The sequence below is a fragment of the Phalacrocorax aristotelis genome, chromosome 6, assembly GCF_949628215.1.
Source record: "Phalacrocorax aristotelis chromosome 6, bGulAri2.1, whole genome shotgun sequence".
NCBI classification, from domain to species: domain Eukaryota; kingdom Metazoa; phylum Chordata; class Aves; order Suliformes; family Phalacrocoracidae; genus Phalacrocorax; species Phalacrocorax aristotelis.
Genome location: NC_134281.1, coordinates 49369489 through 49387384, shown reverse-complemented (window position 1 = coordinate 49387384; position 17896 = coordinate 49369489). Strand labels below are relative to the sequence as shown.

General features: G+C 52.3%; 3 protein-coding genes across 5 annotated transcripts; 2 read left to right on the top strand and 1 right to left on the bottom strand.

The window, feature by feature from the left end:
* Nucleotides 1-7: 7 nt before the first annotated feature.
* UQCRH (ubiquinol-cytochrome c reductase hinge protein) lies at nt 8-1759 on the top strand. The gene is made up of 4 exons (XM_075097720.1): nt 8-372; nt 475-501; nt 839-1000; nt 1497-1759. The coding sequence occupies exons 1-4, from the start codon at nt 331-333 to the stop codon at nt 1527-1529; spliced, it is 264 nt and encodes an 87-aa protein (XP_074953821.1). The 5' UTR covers nt 8-330; the 3' UTR covers nt 1530-1759.
* Nucleotides 1760-2749: 990 nt separating this feature from the next.
* Nucleotides 2750-6627, top strand: NSUN4 (NOP2/Sun RNA methyltransferase 4). Of its 2 annotated transcripts, none has more exons than XM_075097719.1 (6): nt 2750-2894; nt 3559-3989; nt 4152-4306; nt 4471-4625; nt 5278-5402; nt 6262-6627. In XM_075097719.1, exons 1-6 carry the CDS (start codon nt 2784-2786, stop codon nt 6272-6274), a joined length of 990 nt encoding a protein of 329 aa, XP_074953820.1. In that variant the 5' UTR covers nt 2750-2783; the 3' UTR covers nt 6275-6627. The 2 variants fall into 2 exon arrangements, with proteins under 2 accessions (XP_074953820.1, XP_074953819.1); XM_075097718.1 differs by having other exon boundaries at nt 6192-6627.
* A 525-nt stretch (nt 6628-7152) lies between these two features.
* LOC142059200 (vitamin D3 hydroxylase-associated protein-like) lies at nt 7153-17622 on the bottom strand. 2 transcript variants are annotated; one of them, XM_075097716.1, is made up of 15 exons: nt 17253-17622; nt 15758-15871; nt 15268-15411; nt 14176-14309; nt 13581-13787; nt 13060-13100; nt 12723-12847; nt 11939-12064; nt 11014-11111; nt 10739-10838; nt 9867-9910; nt 9476-9515; nt 8891-8999; nt 8394-8539; nt 7153-7732 (listed from the first exon to the last, which is right to left on the bottom strand). In XM_075097716.1, the coding sequence occupies exons 1-15, from the start codon at nt 17460-17462 to the stop codon at nt 7607-7609; spliced, it is 1764 nt and encodes a 587-aa protein (XP_074953817.1). In that variant the 5' UTR covers nt 17463-17622; the 3' UTR covers nt 7153-7606. The 2 variants fall into 2 exon arrangements, with proteins under 2 accessions (XP_074953817.1, XP_074953818.1); XM_075097717.1 differs by lacking the exons at nt 7153-7732; nt 8891-8999 and having other exon boundaries at nt 8410-8539.
* Nucleotides 17623-17896: the final 274 nt, after the last annotated feature.

Here is a 17896-nt window from a genome sequence, read left to right as displayed (position 1 = left end):
GCGGCCATGTTGGGGAGGTCGCGTCGAGCGGCGTCCCCTTCCCAGGCGGGACCGGGCAGGCTGGCAGCGGCGGGCAGGCCGAGCCGGCTGCGAGGTTGCGATCCCCGAGAAGAAGGGCAAAAAAGAAGCTCGGGAACGGCACCATAGCCATCTTGAGGCGGCAACAACCGCCGCTGGCTGCCATGTTTGGAAGGGAAACGCCTAGACCTGAAGCACCACCCTCTGGGAGACGGTCCCAGCGCGCTGCTGTGCGCTTCCTCTTCCGGGTCGGCTAGCGGCACTTCCGGCGGGTGACCCTGCGGAGTCCTTCTGGGTGGTGGGAGTGGAGCGATGGGGCTGCGTGACCGCGTCGTTCACGCCGGGGAGCCCGAGGTGGGCCGAGCCGGGGGGGGCCGGGGGGGACCCGGGCCGCGAGCAGCCAGGTCGTCCATAACCACTGTGCTTTCTTCTGTTTTTTTTTTTCTTTTTCCCCAGGAGGAGGAGGAGGAGGAAGAGCTGGTGGTGAGGCGCGAGGCGCGGTGGAGGGCGCGGGCCGCCCCTGCCCGGGGAGCTGGCAGGCCTCGGCGGCGGGGGCGATGAGGGAGGCCCCGGGCCGCTGCAGCCTCTCCTTGCTGGGGGGGAAGCGGCCCGGCGCCTTCAGCACTGACAGGCAAACCCGCCTGAGCTGCGCCTCCCCCCCCACCCCCCGCCGCTGTGTGCCGCCGCCCAGAGCTCTGCGGGAGGCGGCCGGAGTCCGGGCTTGGGTGGGGACACAGGGCTGCCCGCTAAAGCAGGGGCCTCGGGGGAGAGCGGCCCCTCGGGGGGTCTCCCCGTTCTCACGGCAGCCCCGTGCCCGCAGGATCCTTTAACCACGGTCCGTGAGCACTGCGAGCAGACTGAGAAGTGCGTCAAGGCGCGGGAGCGGCTGGAGCTGTGCGACGCGCGGGTGTCCTCCAGGTCCCAGACGGAAGAGCAGTGCACGGAGGAGCTTTTTGACTTCCTGCATGCCAGGGACCACTGTGTAAGTGCAGTCCCTGCGGATGCGCAGTCCCTGCCCGTGCTGGGAGCGGAGCCGTCTTTAGCCGCGCTTCTGAGAGCGCAGACCGCTCAAGTGTGAGACGTGGTAGCTGGTCAGTCACAGTAACCTCTGAAGAACAGCGAGCCTTGGTGCTTTTTCTAGTTAAATGTTTGTTTCCTCCTTGTTACAACAGTTCCATCTGGGATTCAGTAGGTTGTTAAACAACTAAATAAGTCAAACGCGTTTTCTGCCCTGCAAATGACACTTTGCTATTTCGGTGTTGTATTTGCCATTTTAAAGTTAAACCTTTTTAAGCTGAAGTGAAACTTTGTAAGAAATCTCAGCTTGTTTTCTTGAATGACCTGTTGCAAAACAATGAGAAGAGTGGAGGGCTGTGGGGCCGTGTGCATTAGTGGCCCAGAAAACCAAGAGGCGGAAGGTAACACCCTGCTGATTTCTAGCCCTAAATTATGAGTTACCAAATGCTTTGTCTCTGCAGGTTGCTCACAAACTCTTTAAGAACCTGAAGTGAAGGCAGGTATGATTGTCCATCTGCTTCCACAGCGTCAGCGGTTCCTGGACTCACAGTACCACTTCCTGCCCTCTCGTGCTCCATGCCAAGTATAAATGAAATGGCTTCCTGGCAGCGACTGAGCGTCAGAGTGTCCCTGTGTCTTGTCGGGGAAGATGTGCAGCCACGCAAAAACCATGTTGATGTTCTGTAATTTTCCATATTAAACATTCAGAGTTCCTGTGGAAATACCCTCCGTTTACTTCTTAGTTCTTGTGCTACTGACTTGTGCTGGGTTAAGATGCAGTCAGTGAGGGGCAGAGCCCAGTTTGTGGGGGAAGACTTCCCCTCACTTGTGGGAATGACCTTTTTGCGCAGCCGTGATGTCCGGTGGCTGGAGCGCGGTCCCACAGGTGAGATGTTTGGCTGTTGGAGCCACAAAGATGTTTGAGCCCTGCAAGACCAATATTGTTAACGCAGTAAGTTCTGACCAAGTTAAACTGAAGAAGTGACCCTTTTCTAGGAGAGAAGTTTTCCCCCTTTGGGGGAAAACCGTCAGCTGTCTCTCACTGTCACCCACAGCTGCCATCAGCGGGAAGAGCCTCCTAGCCAGGGTTGGCTTCGTGTTCTTGCCCAGAGTGGTCGGCCACATGGCTGTGGACAGGCAGGGCGATGGTTCTGCTTGCTCAGACCCGGAGCAGAGTGTGGATGGTCGCCTGGGGGAACTAAAGCCCTTCTGCTGACCTGGGATTGTAATGCAGAAGCACTGAGCTCATGCTCTGCTTGTTTTTCGTCCGAGTAGGATGTTTAGTTGTGGGAAAACTGGTGTTTCACAGGGCAGCAATTCTTTCTCAGCTATTCTTCAAGGTGAAAAAATCCCACATTTTAAATGCAGCTGTTCCTTATCAGTGTAGCAGTTTGTAATCCTTTTGCTGGTGGATTTCAAGTTTAATCCCTAGTGGACTGCAATGGAGCTTCAGCAGGGTGAGCGTAGCATGTCAATATTACGAGTTTTGGCGGTTTTGTAGCACTGGGTCTGGAAAGAAGGGGCAGGGCCCGGGCGGGCGCGTTTCTCCCGCCGCAAAGGCCGTTTTGCCGCCGGATCCTTTGCAGCGGCCGATGCCCGGCCCCGGCCCCTCCCCGCCTTGCAGCGGCTGCTCGGCCCCCGCGGCCGGGGACCCCACGCGGGGGTCGTTCCCGCGGGGCCCGGGGGGGCGGTGCGTGCGGGGCCCGCCCCGGTGCCGGTGCCGCCCCGGAAGGCGGCGGGCGCGGGCGATGGCGGCGCTGGGCGGGCGCGGGCGGGCGGCGGCAGCGCTGTTGCGGCGGGGGACGCCGCCGCCGGGGCTGGGAGCGGGGCCGCGCCGCTACCGGTACAAGGAGAAGTGGGTGAGCACGTCCCCGCCGTGCGGGCTGCCCAACCCCCCTTTCCCCTCTTGTACCGCGTTGCACCCCCTCTTTTCTCCCCGCTAACCCTTCTGCACCTGACTGCACCCTCTTTGTCCCCCCACAACCCTTCTTATCTTTGATCCCTCCTCCGCTGCGCCCTCCAGTCTCCCTGTTCCCCGTTACACTCGGGTTATGCCTCCGCTACACCCCTTCCTACCTCCCCTCTCCTCCATCCCACCTTCCTTATACCTCTTCTGCCCCGTTCCACACCTCGTTGCACCCCCTCTGCCTCCCCATTTTACCCCGGTTACATTGCTGTTGCACCTGTCTAATCTCATTTCAGCCCTTGCACCTCTCATTGCACCCTTTAGTACCCCCATTACACCCCCGTTACACTGCTCTGAACACAGCCGTTCCCCTCCTCGCATGCCCACCCTGTGCCCCCAGCCCGATCTGGCCATTCCCAGTCCTGAACCCTCCCCAGGGGACCACCAGCTCTTAGATGTCGGGGCACAGTCACTTTCTGGGGCTGCAGCAGAGCCCCAGGGACTTTTGGCAGCACAGAACCCAGCGCTGAATTCTCCTGGTAAAACATTGAGGCTGGCGGGTCACCGGGGTGTTGAGATATTTTGTCTTTTAATATCTCTGATATTTTTTCCCCAAGGCTGCCACGGCTCCCCGCATCCCGCCCACACGGCTGGCCCTGCACCACTTCGATGTGAACTACAGCCTGCAGCTGAAGGACCTGTGGCCCTCTGTCCGCGCCAGCCTGCTCTGCGAGCAGAAGTACGGCGCCCTCCTCAACAACTTCTCTGCTGTTGACCATGTCCCCCAAGAGCTGGAGCTGCTGAATGCCACCGATATTGTTTCCGAAGCCCGCAAAAAGGCACAGCGATCGCAGCAGGCTGCAGCGGCAGAGGAAGTGGGGAGAGGGGAAAGCAGGTCCCAGGAGGGGTCTGGCGAGGGCAGGACAGCGATGCGGGCAGAGACAGTGACTCAGGCGGAGATGTCACCTCTGCTTCGTGCCTCCATCACTTCCAACATCAAGTGTTACACCTTCCCCAGGGGCGACATCACGCGCTTTCGCCCTGCACGGTGAGACATCCATGGGACAGATCGCCCACTGTCCTTGCCAGCCTTGGGGGCTGCACGTGTGTGAGCACCCGCTGCTTCTGTATGTCCCCGTCCTCACGTCCAGCTCTTGTTTTCTTTTCCCCTTGAACGTTTGCTCTTTTTATGCAAACTGGTGATTTCCAGGCCAGACACTCTGGGGCTCCTCGACTATTACCTCATAGATGCAGCATCTCTCCTGCCCGTCCTGGCGCTCAACGTGCGGCCAGATGACCTTGTCCTTGACCTCTGTGCAGCTCCTGGTGGCAAGACTCTGGCTTTGCTGCAGACTGGGATTTGTGGTAAGTGGAGGTGGGTGTTCCTAATCCCCGAGTGAAAGCAGGGCTGGAGGAACGTGCTGTCCCCGTTAATGACTGACCGTTGCTAATTTCTGGTTGTAAGAGTTGGGAATCAGTTGTGTTTTTGCAAAAGTGACGTTCCCAGTGTGCCTGTTTTGTCCTTTCAGGGCGTCTGGCAGCCAATGACGTCTCCATTTCCCGGACAAAGAGGCTGCACCAGATTCTCCATAGCTATGTTCCCAAAGAAATCAGGGAAACTGTGAGTGTCACGTCCTGCGATGGAAGGGACTGGGGGCAGCTGCAAGGTGGCACCTTCCATAAGGTAGGTGATTGGGAACTGATGAAGATAACCCACCTAGTTCACTTTCTTCCTGTTTCAGAGGAAGACAGCAGCTTATCCTACAGTATAATTGTATAGTTTTCCATAATCTTAAATGCAGAGAAAGAAAAGACTAAGCCACGTATTTCCCCCAGCTACACCCTTCCTGCAGGATCTGGTGCATATGGGCATCCAGAGCTGTACCTTTATTTACCTGCGTAATACTCCTTTAAAATCTTGTACTAATCCATCACCTGGAAGGGGTTAAATGTGAAGGTTAGATAATTCTTGTTTCTCAGCCATGCCCAGGTGTGGGAGCTGGGTTTGTTCCTTTGGGAGGCACTGCAGAAGCTTTGGCCATGGGTCATTGCAGCCATAGGTGCTGCAGTAACACCTACCAGGGAGACACACGGAGTGTGATGTTGTCCACCATGTCTGTGTCTGTTTGCACGTTCCTGAAACGCAAAAGCAGCCAGACGAGTCACAGTTCAGTGCAGGTGCACACCTGCGCTCGGGCAGCATCAGCTAGGCAAGGTACTGAGAACTGCTTGGTGCGCGGCAAGGGCGGAGGAGCTGGGCAAGGGGCAGGTTGCATGAGGAGACTCGCTGAGCTTGGCCTGGGCCCAGGACTGATGCAGGACCTCTGCTGCTCCAGGTTCTGGTGGATGTGCCCTGCACGACAGACCGGCATTCTGCAATGGAGGACGACAACAACATCTTCCACAAGAGGCGAACCAAGGAGCGTCAGATGTTGCCCATGCTGCAGCTGCAGCTGCTGATGTGAGTGAGCTCCATGCTGTGTGGTGGTACTCTCTGTGTTATGGTAGCAGCTCTCCATGGCCAGCATGGAAACCTCATCTTAATTTATGTGTCCCCACCTGGGAAGTGTGGAAACCATGCATGGTTTTCTGGAATGGCAATAGCTGAACACATCAAATCACAATAAGTGTAAGAAGGTGCAGATGTTCTTGGTTAGATCAAATGTTCTTCCTGTCCCCAGCAGTAGCCACAGGAGGTAGGGAGGAGGGTCTAAGGAACAAGGTGGGCCTAGTGTTGTCCTTCTGTGTGATGATCTGGGTCCCAGCCGTCAGCCCTGGAGGATTCCTGAGTGTCCACATCTCCCACAACATGGGAAGACATGGGGACGCTTTGTCACCCCAGTTCACTGGGAAGGCTGGATGGGATTACGGTGAGCTGGGGCAGTAAGGAAACAGATTAGAGTCCCATGGCAGACCCTGAACTGTGAGAGTCTCTTCCCCTGTATGTACTCTTATGCCATTCCCTTAGAGGTGAGTGCAGGATTACTCCTTCCAGCTGTTCTCTAGTAGCATCTATCCCATGTTATGTACTTCATCAATCTAAGCATCTGTTTGACCCGTATTGCCCTGGTCTGAAAAGGTCCTCAAGCTGCAGTGACACAGTGAGACTGCTGAGCCTGTGTAGTTCAAGGAGATCTGTCTCTCACCTATGAGTTACGTGCTGGCTTCCCAATTTCAGTGGGTGCGAATGCTAGTGTCCCACACAGTCCTCTTCTTTCTGTGACGGTGTGCGTGTTCATCTTGCCTGCAGGGCTGGGATCCTCGCTACCAAGCCAGGAGGAGAGGTGGTGTATTCTACATGCTCCCTCTCCCCGTTGCAGAATGAATATGTGATCGAGAGAGCGGTAGAAATTGCAGAAACCCAGTTTGACATCAGTATCCACGTTGAGGACTTGAGCCACTTTCGGACACTCTTCCAGGACACGTTTTCCTTCTTCCCAGATTGCCGGCTGGGGGAGCTTGTTCTGCCTCACCTCACAGCCAACTTCGGACCTATGTATTTCTGCAAATTACGTCGGATGTAGGAGGGGTGACAGACTATGTCTGCTGGCTATCAGGAAATACCCCAAATGCCCAGGGAAGGCAAAACTGCTTTATATTTATTTTTCTTTTTAAAATGTCCCAAAGGAAGTCTGCTCTTTTACTGCAGACATGGAGAATAAATAAGACCTGCTGTGGAATCTAAATATTTCTCTGTTTGTGACTGAGGTGTTTAATCTAGGAAAGAGAGAGATATCTTATCAGAGGGAGTGATTTATCCATCCATCTCGGGATGGGGTAAATGACCCTGTGTGGATGCTGCTCTCTCCCTCCCTTCTGACTGCTTTGATCCTACATGAGCAGGTTTGGGTTAACAAACACCATCTGGGGATCTCAGCCTTTCTGCATAATCGAATTTCATCTGTCTCTGCTTATCTCCCACCTGCAGAAAGAGCAGCCTGAGGTCCTGAAATAAGAGGTTCCTAAGAATGGCCCTGCTGTGAGGTGGAAATGTGCTTGGGATGCTTGAGATGTGGTGGTGGAAAGCTTGGTGCTGTGTAAATGCCATCCCTTACAGACAGGAAGGCTATGGTTGACAGGGAGGGTGTGAACACTCCCATGCTAGATGCCATTTAATGTTCAGTGGGAAGGTGTTTGTAGGGTTTTGAGTAATAACTATGCATTCATGTAATCATAGCCATTAGTGAAGGATTACTGGAGTTTATGAAAAGAGTTGCTTAATAGCTACATTTTTATTTTTGTGAGTAAAATACAGTGATGGGGAGGGTAGACACGGCTGTATTCCTTACAGGGCAGCCCATAGTTACACCCATATAAAGTTACTCCAGTGCCAGCAAGAAAATACTATTGAGCTTTTGTAATCCTTTTCTCTCAGCACCACCCTGCTTCTGCAAGAGGCAGCATAGATGAAAACGAGGGTGAACTCCCATCCACCAGAAAGGTGCAGTTCATAGATTTATCATCATTTGAACCAAGCTTAAGCCAGTCCTGCCCTCTGCATGACATCTTGGTTTCTTACAGGATCCGTGCTTACTGGCAAGGAGCAGGGTCAGGAAACGGCTTTTCCTTCCTCCTTCCCTTCTCGCTGTAATCTCTGCACTGCTGGTTGCAAAGTGATGTCCCTTTCACGTCACCTCTGGCCTTGCAGGTGTGGGACTGTGGGGGCTATGCCGCTCTCTTCTCATGGCTGAGGGTCTCCACCTCCTTCATGAACCGGAGGCACAGCTCCTCCCGCCATGGCAAGGCCACGCACTGCACAGCCACGGGCAGACCCGTGGCTCCCGCCACAGCCTGCAGCGGGGGCACAAATGATGAGGGGTTACCCTGGGTGCTCAGACCTTCAGCAGCTTTTGGAAACTTGGTTTAGGCACGTGGCTTGTCCCAGAGAGTGGGAAGGTTGGAGGCTGAGCCCTGCCATTCAAACAGCATTATTGCACTGGGGCAGAGGGGAGGGTCTTGCTGTTCTTGTGATAGAAATGGTTGCCAAATATTGAGCAGCATGTTTAAGACACTCACCCCCACCCCCTAGCCAGCTCTGCTTTGATCTGTCTTGCAGCCAGATCCCTTTTCCTTCAGCATCCTCATTCATAAGCCACGCTCTGCTGACAGCCTGGGCCTGGCAAAGGTGTCACGGAGCAGGAGGAAAGTGCAGTGCTGTACTGTGGGCTGTGGCTGCCAAGGACCTACTCAGAGAAGCCTTGCTGCATGGCTCCTTTCTGGTTTCAGCCTATAATCCAGCCTGGGGGTGCTCCCCCAGTTCCCCCAAACCTTAGTGACCTACATTTTTGGGGGCTTAGGAGAAAAGGGATTTGCAAGTGGTATATAAAGAAGAGGTGAATTTTTTCTGCACTGTGCCCATATTGATGGAGACATTTAGGAGCCCCTGATTTCAGTGAAACTTACTTGAACATCCATCAGCAGTCTTTGCTCCACCACTTTCCATGTTGCATACCTGTTTCAGCGTCCGGTCCCAGGGGTCATCACAGCACCCTCGATAAAGCTTTAGCTCTTCCTCATCAGCTTCTGTCACCGTGCTGACGGGTACAACCCCAGCAGGGAAGTTCAAGATGTTGTACAGCATTGTAGAGGAGATGGCAGCTGAGAGAAGCAGAAGAGAGAATGCAGGAAGTCAGAGCCTCCTATCTTCTTCAAACTTACACATTATGCGTTCACTGGAGCCCCTGAGAACCAGCTGCTGCTGGGAGGAGGGATTGCACAGGGCTGGTTGTCTGCAGGTCCAAGTTCTACTGCAAGAAACAACTGCCATCAGATCGCTTCATCCATGTGTCTGTCTCCATCTGCTCAGATAGCTTTATGGTAGTTATTTTTGCTTCCTAATGCCCGTAAAATGCTTAGGTGCGCAATGAAGCTCCATGGTAGTGGACATACCTGTCCAGTCTCAACCACTGTGGTCCTCTGCCTTCCCAGGAAGGTCCCAGACTCACTTACTGAGGAGTTTCCCAGGGTATCCCGTGGTGAAGGCAGGCCCCAGGACAGGACACAGCACAACGTCCAGCTGGAGTTCCCTCCACTGGGTGATGAACTCAGTGCGGTACACCTTGGGGAGGAGAGGGGAAATGACATGGAGGCCATGTCCATGCCTGGAGCCTCTCAGCTTCTCCAGGGTATGCACCAGGCTCTGGTATGGCCAAGGAGGCAGCAGTGCTTGAGGGAAGAGGCAGGGGAGCGTGTAAGTGTCTGCCTCCACAGCATGTGGCCAGACTGTGGCCAGGAATTGGAAAGGTCCCTCTTTAGCTGTCCCCACTCCCAGGACAGCCTTTGTTGTGCTGGGACCTTCGAACATGGGCACTTGAGCATGAACACTGTGGACAACTGATAAGGTCCTATCTGGGTTGACCCAAAAGCCCATCTACCCCATTACTATGTCTCTTTTGCGCCTTTTCCGCAGTCTTGTCTCCTCTGCAGCACTCCCTTGCACAACCCCTTTCCTAACCTATGACCCTCCAGCCTGGCACTTGCCATAAAGCCTCAACTTGTAGTATGATTCCAGAGAGGAAAGTCCTCAAAACATACCTCTATTTCGTGGTGATGATTCCACATCTCCTTCACTGACCTGCAAGTGGAAATTGTAGCAACATTTTTAAGCTTTAAGAGGAGGAGGAAGTACTTAAATCCTCCAGGTTGATAAACCACGGTGATTTTAGCAATTACATAAAATGATACATGCTTTCTGTATGACCTTATCCATCCAAGTCCCTCAATCCTTTCAGCATAACAGTAGGGACACTACAATACTGGGGAGGTGTGTTCTTAAAGGCTGAAGCCATGTTCAAGATGGAGGGACAGCCCCTGCACAGAGCAGGTCAGAGTCTGTTATGAATCCAGTCCTCGCTCCCACATGAACACTTAGAGGAGAAGGTACCGTTCATTTTCATGGACATCGCTGGGGATGATGCGGTCTTACCTCATTCCACCCAAGGCACTCAGATAGTCAGCCAGGCGGGGAAACTGGAAAGACAAGAGGTTGCTGTTAGGGACATGACAGAGGCGTGCAGTAATTTGTGCTATCGTGGGAAACCCCTGGTCCCATCCTGACCCCATCCCTGGGGATGCTGCACTGAAAGTGAAGGATAATATTTAAAAAGGCTCCTCATGGTTCTGATTTTACTTTGTTTCCAACTTCTGGTTGTTGGTTCCCAATTTGTTTCTTACAGCCCAATATTTCCATCTCACACGGGAATGCACTGACTTGAACCAAGTTGCCTTTCATTATTTTTGATAAATCAACCTTTTTTTAGCTTGGTATCTCACAGAAACAAGACCCCTACAAGCACTTTGATTGCTTCCTACTCACTGCCACCTTTTTGATACTGGCAGCTGAGAACAACCCAGCTGGGCAGAGAGGCAGAGAAAATGGACGATGGAGGAAAGAAGCCCTACAAATGATGCTCACCTGGTGAAAGGACTACAGTGAGGACCTTCTTTTATTAATCACCAGGCACCCCCATGAAGATGTGAGCTTTGGGAGGCTTCAAACTCGAGTCCCTCTGGTGTAGTAATCCCAATGCATTAATCTGTCAGAAACTAGGTCTAGCGTTTGAAGAACCACTTGCTGTGGGCTCTGCATTACCCTTTCACAGCTCTTGGCTGGTCCTTCTCTCATTTCCCTTTGCACTGGATACATCCCAGCAGGGGTCTAGAAAAGACCTTCCAAAGTCATGGCTTGTGCCTTGGCCTGAAACCCCAGTGTTTCTAGTTAAAGGTACCATCACGCTTCCAAGCATCTCAAGGCCTTGGTGACACCACTCTGCTTTGAGCCTGAGTCCCGGTACTCACCAGAGGTTTAAGGATCAGAGCCAGCAGCTTCTTCCCCAGCCTCGGGATCTTACAGCTATTCACCTGTGGTTTCAAGCTTGGATCTACAATATCTCCTGTGCTGAGAGATGATAAGAGGAGGGAATCATGCCAGAGAAGCTGTTTGCCCTTTCTCAGAAACCTGAGTATCTCCTGTTTAGGGTGTGAGAGATGGGCTCATTTTGCCTGTGCATTGTGCTCATGGGCATGGGGATGGAGGTGTTTTACAGCACTGCTGCCAGAGGACTGCTACTTACAACAAGTCCAACCAAGCATCGCCTCCATCAGCAAAAAAGGTCTTCAAAAACAGCTCAGTCATGACATAGTTTATCCGAGGTGGAGAAAAGGGCACCAGCTGCACCAAAACACAAGATTACGTGGCAGCCTGGGGATGTGAATAAATTCCAAGGCCCGGCTGTGGATATACTTCAAAGGCACAGCAGCACCTCCCTGGGCTCCAGACGCCAACAGAGGCCCTGGTTCAACCCTTTAGCAGCCCAGGCATTTCCCCATGGGATTATTGCTCCCTGACGGTCATTTGGCTCAGCTCTGATATCTCTCCAGAACTTGTTTTTTCCTCCAGACAGTCACTGAGCCAGAAACTGCACCAGTTTCCCACCTGTCCCAGCAGAATCGACACCTGCTCAGACATGGATTCACTTTGCTATGAAGAGCACCACTAGCATGTTTCCATAGGGAGAGAAAGGTGTTTCGCATCCCATCTCCCACAGTCCTTTTCCCTCAGTGGTCCAGGAAGGTCAGAAGTCTCCATGGACATTGGGGAGGAAAGGGAAAAACACCTTTCAGCCCTGCTGGGGATCACAAACCTAGAAAATGCCAGGGCAACCTTCCAGAGTCAAATGCAGCACTTTACGGATGCTGCTGTCTGGTGTGAACTGCAGCCACCAGATCAGAGATGGAGTCATGACACCCCTGGCCTCTTGAAGATATAAGCTTACTAATTGCTAGTGCTGATTCCCCATGAGATGCACTGCTACCCTGGGTAGGTGTGTGTCTGCATTGTGTTACGTGGCTGTGGTAACTTAATCCTGTACCTCTGGCAGGCCATTTATCCCACAACTGGGCTTGGGGGCTATATCTGGTCTCTGAAGGGTGATTTCAGCAGCAAGGAGCAAAGCTGGGGACACGCTGGGGAAAAGAACATGGGGTGGTTGTGCTCACCTGGTGACCGGCTGCCTGCAGAGCCCCCCTGGTTTCCTGCACCGCCCGCCGCATGCAAGGGGGCAGTGGGAAGTAGCCGTCTGTGTCGTAGTACCCGACCCGCAGGGGAGCAGAGCTGGAGTACACCTGGAGCAAAGAGCCACCAGTTAAGCATTTCCAACCCTGCTGGGGGTAGTACTGCCCCCATGCTGAATCTCACTGCAGAAGGGGATAAAAGCTCCAAATGTTAGGGAGTAACTAATTTTCTGGTTTGCTGCTTATAGTTTCCATAGGTTACCCTTTCCAAATGTCCTCCTCCACCTTTTTCTCCAGCCTCCCCTTCATCCCTCCCTTCAGATAGAGCACAGCCACTCAAAACCAGTAGATTCAACCATTGCTACAAAGGATGGAGGTGGAAAAACCTCCCGAAATTAATCTGCCACAGAGGGAAAGGAAATGTCCTCAGTCAAAAGATTTGCTGCAGGAGTTTCCAATCCTGTCTTATCTTCCCCTAAAAATCTCCAGCTTTTTGCTCCTGGTGTTGCCTTCCTCCCCACTCTTCTCTGGTGTCTCTCAATCTGATAAGACATACACCAGCTGAGAAGGCAGAAAGGACAACTACTTATTAACATATTTTTGCAAATAATTATGAATTGTGCTCTCAAAGAGACCTAACAAGTTACTGGAAACCAGTTGGAAATCATCATTGGAAACTGTTGTAGAGATAACTGAATCCTTAAAGAATGCATACATTGAGTGTGCAGCACCCTCAAAAGAACCAGGGCTTTCTGACTTAAGGATTCACCTCCTCATCAAAGGGGATGGGGGGCACAGTGGGGTCCAGCCGGAACATCTCCTCACAGAGCAGTGCCTTCATGCACAGGGCTAGGCTGTCCACGTCCCTTGCCATCGGCCCCAGCGCACAAGGAACTGGAGTGGGATGAGAGCAAATGTCCACGTTAAGCAAACAGGTGCACCAACCACTGGTCTGCCCCTCTGCATGGCCACATTGGCTGCAAGGGATGATCAGGCAATTAAGTGGGACTCCAGACAGATCTTGGTTGTCTCAGGCTTCCCTCAGGCCTAGAGGAGAACATAGGACTCTGCAGCAAATACAGAAAAGAAATTAAAAATTCATGTACCTGCCAGGATCCCACTGACTGGCCCACCTGCTCCAGACAAGCTGTGGGAAGAGAAAAAGTAGTATATTGTCATTTCAATAACGGTGAGATATTCCCAATATATTTGAATAGCATAGCGGGGTCTTCAGTTCAGGACCTGAACCAGAAGGAAATTATTAAAAGTATTTTATTTAAGTAATGTGAAACAGAAAATTTGGTCAAAATAAAAAAAAACCCAAACCCTAAACCCCAACAAATCTTAATTTTGGTTTAACCAAAATGTTCCATTTTGGCATTATTTAACCACTTTAGACCCCTTTTCCTTTTAACTCTGGGACGGATTTACAATGAAAACATGGCCATTTCCCCACAAAACCTAACAACACTGCCTCTTGGGAGATGTTTTGAGCAAAGCAAGCCAGCCTTTAAGAAACTGTCCTCTCCTTTCCCCCCAAGTACTCACTGAGTACCTTGCCCCTTCTGTTGAGTTCGTCAGTTAGCAGGCTCCTTACAGTGTGGGAAGGGCAGACCCCAGAACGTACCTGAGCCTTTCAGCTGTGGGTTTGAGCCCGCACAGCCCGCAGAAGCTGGACGGCAGGCGGATGCTGCCACCGACGTCTGAGCCGATGCCCAGGATGGAGCCTCCCCCTGCGATCAGAGCTCCTTCCCCTCCCGAGGAGCCCCCGGGGCTCTTCTGGTGGTTGAAGGGGTTCAAGGTCTGGCCGAAGATGGGATTGCTGCAGTCGTAGCTGGGGAGAAGAAAACCAGTAAATGGGCTGTCAGGAACAGCCTAATGCCAGGGGTTTGTTGGCTGTCCCTTGCAGTGAGCTTATGTGGCATAGTCAACCCCATCCTTCCATCCCATAAATCCCTTGGACACAGCTCGTTCCCGTGAGCCACCTCTCTCCCTCCCATGCACAAATGCACTTCATTTTTCTTATGTCATGGCGTGTTTTTTCCTCTTAATCTTATCTGATAGTTATTTTCGGTTGGACTGAGATTGTTGGCAGCTGATGGAAGAGGGACTTATCCAGGCAACATCTCAGGAGACAGGAAGGAACCGCTCCTGGGACCTACAGGCTGGATTTTATCTTCAGGAGCACAACCAGAAGAAAGATTTCTAATGAAGTATGTTACTTGAAGAGGGATTGCGGCACGTTGGTCATTGCAAATAGGATGGCCCCCTGTCTCTTCAGAACCTTGACTAGGATGCTGTCCTCCTGCACCGGAGTACCCAGGCGTTGCACCAGCCCACAGGTTGACAGATGCCCCTGCAGAGAGGAGAAGTGACGATGGACGTGGTCAGCTCAGTTTCCCTGCAGATGATCTGGTGTCCCCTTTTGCCGGAGGTGGAGGGGTGACTACTAACCCACTCCCTTGCAAGCCTTTGCATGAAGGGCCATGGAGTGCCTCTCCTTCCATCCTTGGCAGATGGCTGCCAAGCACTTACAGGGTTAAGGCTTCTCCCAAACCTGTCCTTGCTCTTTTTCATGCTGTTTCTCTCCCCTGACCCAGATGCAACTTCATAGGTGCAGTAGCTCAGGATCAAACCCAGTGTCCTGCTGTCCAGGTAAAGCCACCAGTGGATGTTCAGGGAGGGAATATACATCCCAGGAAAACAGAGTGTGATCCTTTTTCAGTTAGCCTTGGTGTTTGGGGCTTGCTTAGAGCTTAGAGCCCTCTTAACAGTGTTGGTAGGTCAACATGGAGGAGACTGGCTAACAAATTCAGCTCAGGAGTGTGTGGTCAATTCTCATCAGGGCTTGTCTGTGGAGGGGGCGTCCCTGGTGAGTCTTATGCACAAGCTCTTTGCTAAGGGTCTTAGTGGCCAGGCTACAGCATAACAGGGATTCAGGGTTAATGGTTCCTGCTACTGGTGATGTTCTAGAAGCTGAGTGATGTTCTTATCCCTGATGCTGCAAAAACCGCTGAGCAGAAGTCTGAGTTATGGTCCAAACAACCATGCAGCCCAGTCTGTGCTGTCTCACATATCAAAGCAGCAATAATTTGGGTGTATAACTATTCACCCCTTGGCTTTTTGCCAATGGAGGCTTCTAACTGCCAGGGTTGTAGCTGCAATGAGGTGTAGGGCCACAGCCTCAGACCCAGCCAGGCTTCCCGTGGTGTAAGCTGGGAGGGATCAGGCCCCTTCCCCATTCTGTGTGTCCCACCACTTCACCACCCAGCCCAGCTCATGATGGGACACCTCACAGGCAGAAAGGGAAGCACCTTGTGGCCGATGTGATCCTTGATGCTGACAGGGATGCCATAGAGCAGCCCTTTCTCCCTCTGCTGTTGTATTTCCCGGAGCTGCTCCTCACACTCTGGGATAAAATGTCGCAAGCAGTTTGTCTGCTGAGTCACTTCCAGGGCCTTTGCCAGACATGTGGAGGAATAGGTGTTAGTTAAGAACAACATTGTTACACAGCTGCATTCAGTAGCTACCTGGATCTTCAAAACAAGGGCTAGTGGCTTGACACGAATGGTAACTCCCACACCAGAGCATTCCAGCTCAAGCCATCTCAAAACACCATCCAGTGATGGGTCTGACCCAGGAGGCAGAGAGAACCCTGCCTTTTCATATCTTTCTCCTGGTATCTGCTATATTAAAGACTTGTCAAAATCACCAGCTCCAACGAGTCTTCTCAGCCACCAGCCCACACACCATGGCATGGAGAACATAAGTGATTTGCTCATCACACTGCAGACAGGCACTCACCTTCTCTAAGTAGGTGTAGAGGACAGTCTTGGGGGACAGAGACCCTTCCTGCAGCCTCCCAGCGAGTTCCAGCAGGGGCAGGGACAGGATGGCATCCGTTTGGACACTGGGGACCTGCAAGGGGAAGATGAAGGGGATGCCAGGACAGCAGCTCCAGTTACCCTTTGGCTCAGAGGGGATAAGTCTCTTAAGTTTTGTCAACATTATCAACAGAGCTTGCTGGGAAGGCAGACCCTGCACATGGGGGTTCAGACCTTGAGTTGCTGAGTGTTTCTTCCTGAGTTTGGATATCATGAACATGATGCAAACAGAGGAGACCAGCTGTCTCTGAAGGTGTAGAAGAGCCTCATGCATCCACTGCATCAGAGGACAAGGCAATGCCTCACATCAGAGCCTTCGTCCTGGCACTGTGGGAGTTACCTCTTGGTCAGTGGGTAATCTCAGCTGAGCAAACACCAGCCTGGGCAGGAGGTACCGGAGTCCTTGCACACAAGTCTCAGGCTGGCCCATCACCCCTCAGAATGGGCTCAGGCAGTGTGTGTCAGCCCCATCTGAGGGCAAACATCTCATAGCTGAAGCCCAGCGAGCTGCAAAGAAGTCAGTAGGACTCACAGATGGGTAAGGCCTACTCAGGTGAATACGGCTGGCAGTTCTCAGCACCACCAACTTTTTTTTTAAGGTTTTATATCATATTTATAGATGTATATATAGTTAAGTAAACCGATTGTAAGGATATGTATCACTTGTAGCTGGTATGCTTTATCTCCACGAACATTACCTGTGTAAACATGAGCTGGTTTAAGCAGTACTCAGAAGCAAATGGAGCAGGAAGGAAAGGTGGTTAGAAAGCAGTGTCACAGTAGAAATTCAGGGCCACATCCATGTTGGCTGGGTGCCTGCCTCATTCATCCCCATGTCATGTCCTTGTTGCTCCCAGGGGACACCGAATGCCCTGTGCTTCATTAATATTAAGTTAGGCCAAACATCCTCTGGGCAGCCTGCTGGGCTGGGAGGTCTCACTTGCTGGGAACCCAAGTGAAAGCTTTTTTAGGACTCTCCAAGAACCATCCAGAAGCCAGGTTTTACAGACAAAGATATAGGGGTGTGGACAGATGTGTAAACTTAGACTTACAAGGAGGAAAATGCTTTCTTGCTTCTACCCATAGAGGCAAGACACGTTTCTAGATCCCAAAAGAACTGGGGTTTGGATCAATGAAGGTCCAGAGCTTCATCACTTGTGTTGTCCAAAACCTCTTCCCAGTGAGTAATTCGCATCTCCCTGGCTCTAGACTCCCACCACATCTCATCCAGCTTGAAGAAAGCAGTGATCTCCCTTCCTCCCAAGGCAGCCTTTCCTCTTGTTGAGGGCTGCTGCCACATCTCCCCTGGACATCTCATTATAAAAGCTATGGACACATGAGCCGGAAGGAGGACTTGAAGAAAAACATCAGCAGACTCCCCGGTGGGACTCAGACCCCCCAGAAGGATGGGTTACCTGCTCCCTGAACTGCTGGACAGCCTTTGCTATATTCTTCACACCCTCATCCCGGGTCCTCCGAGCCTCTTCCATTTGCTTCTGGATATGCCTTTTGCCCAGCCATTTCCAGACCACCACGGCTGCCGCTGAGCCACAGAGCAGGGCAAGGGCAACAGAAGGATTCACCTCCCTCTCTGGCAGGAGCTGTCTCAGTGATTGCAGGATCATAACGTGGTCTTCTGGTCTCCAGGGATGGAGTGAGAAAGTAAAGCAAGGCAGGAGCAGGAGACCTTCTCTGCTTCCCTAGACCTGTCCCTCTTCCCAGCACCACTGCCTTGGGTCAACATACAGTTTATAAGTCCAAAGCTGACCTCTGCAAAGCAACCTTCAGTGGAGCATGCAGTGGAGAATGATTGACCAGGAAACGGAAAAGGTGAAGGTTGGCCAGTGAACTTTGGGGCATCAGGTTTATAGGGCTTTCTGGACTGCGGGAAGTTCTCTGCTGGAAAGGAAGGGCTGTGGAATCAGCTGAACAAAAGCAGCAAGGAAATAGCTGCTCTCCTATTTCCTGTGTAGGCTGAGAGGACAATGGGAGAAGGGGAAAAAACAGCTTGAAATCACAAGATTTCCCTGCATGGGGATGGGGAATGGTATGACAAGAG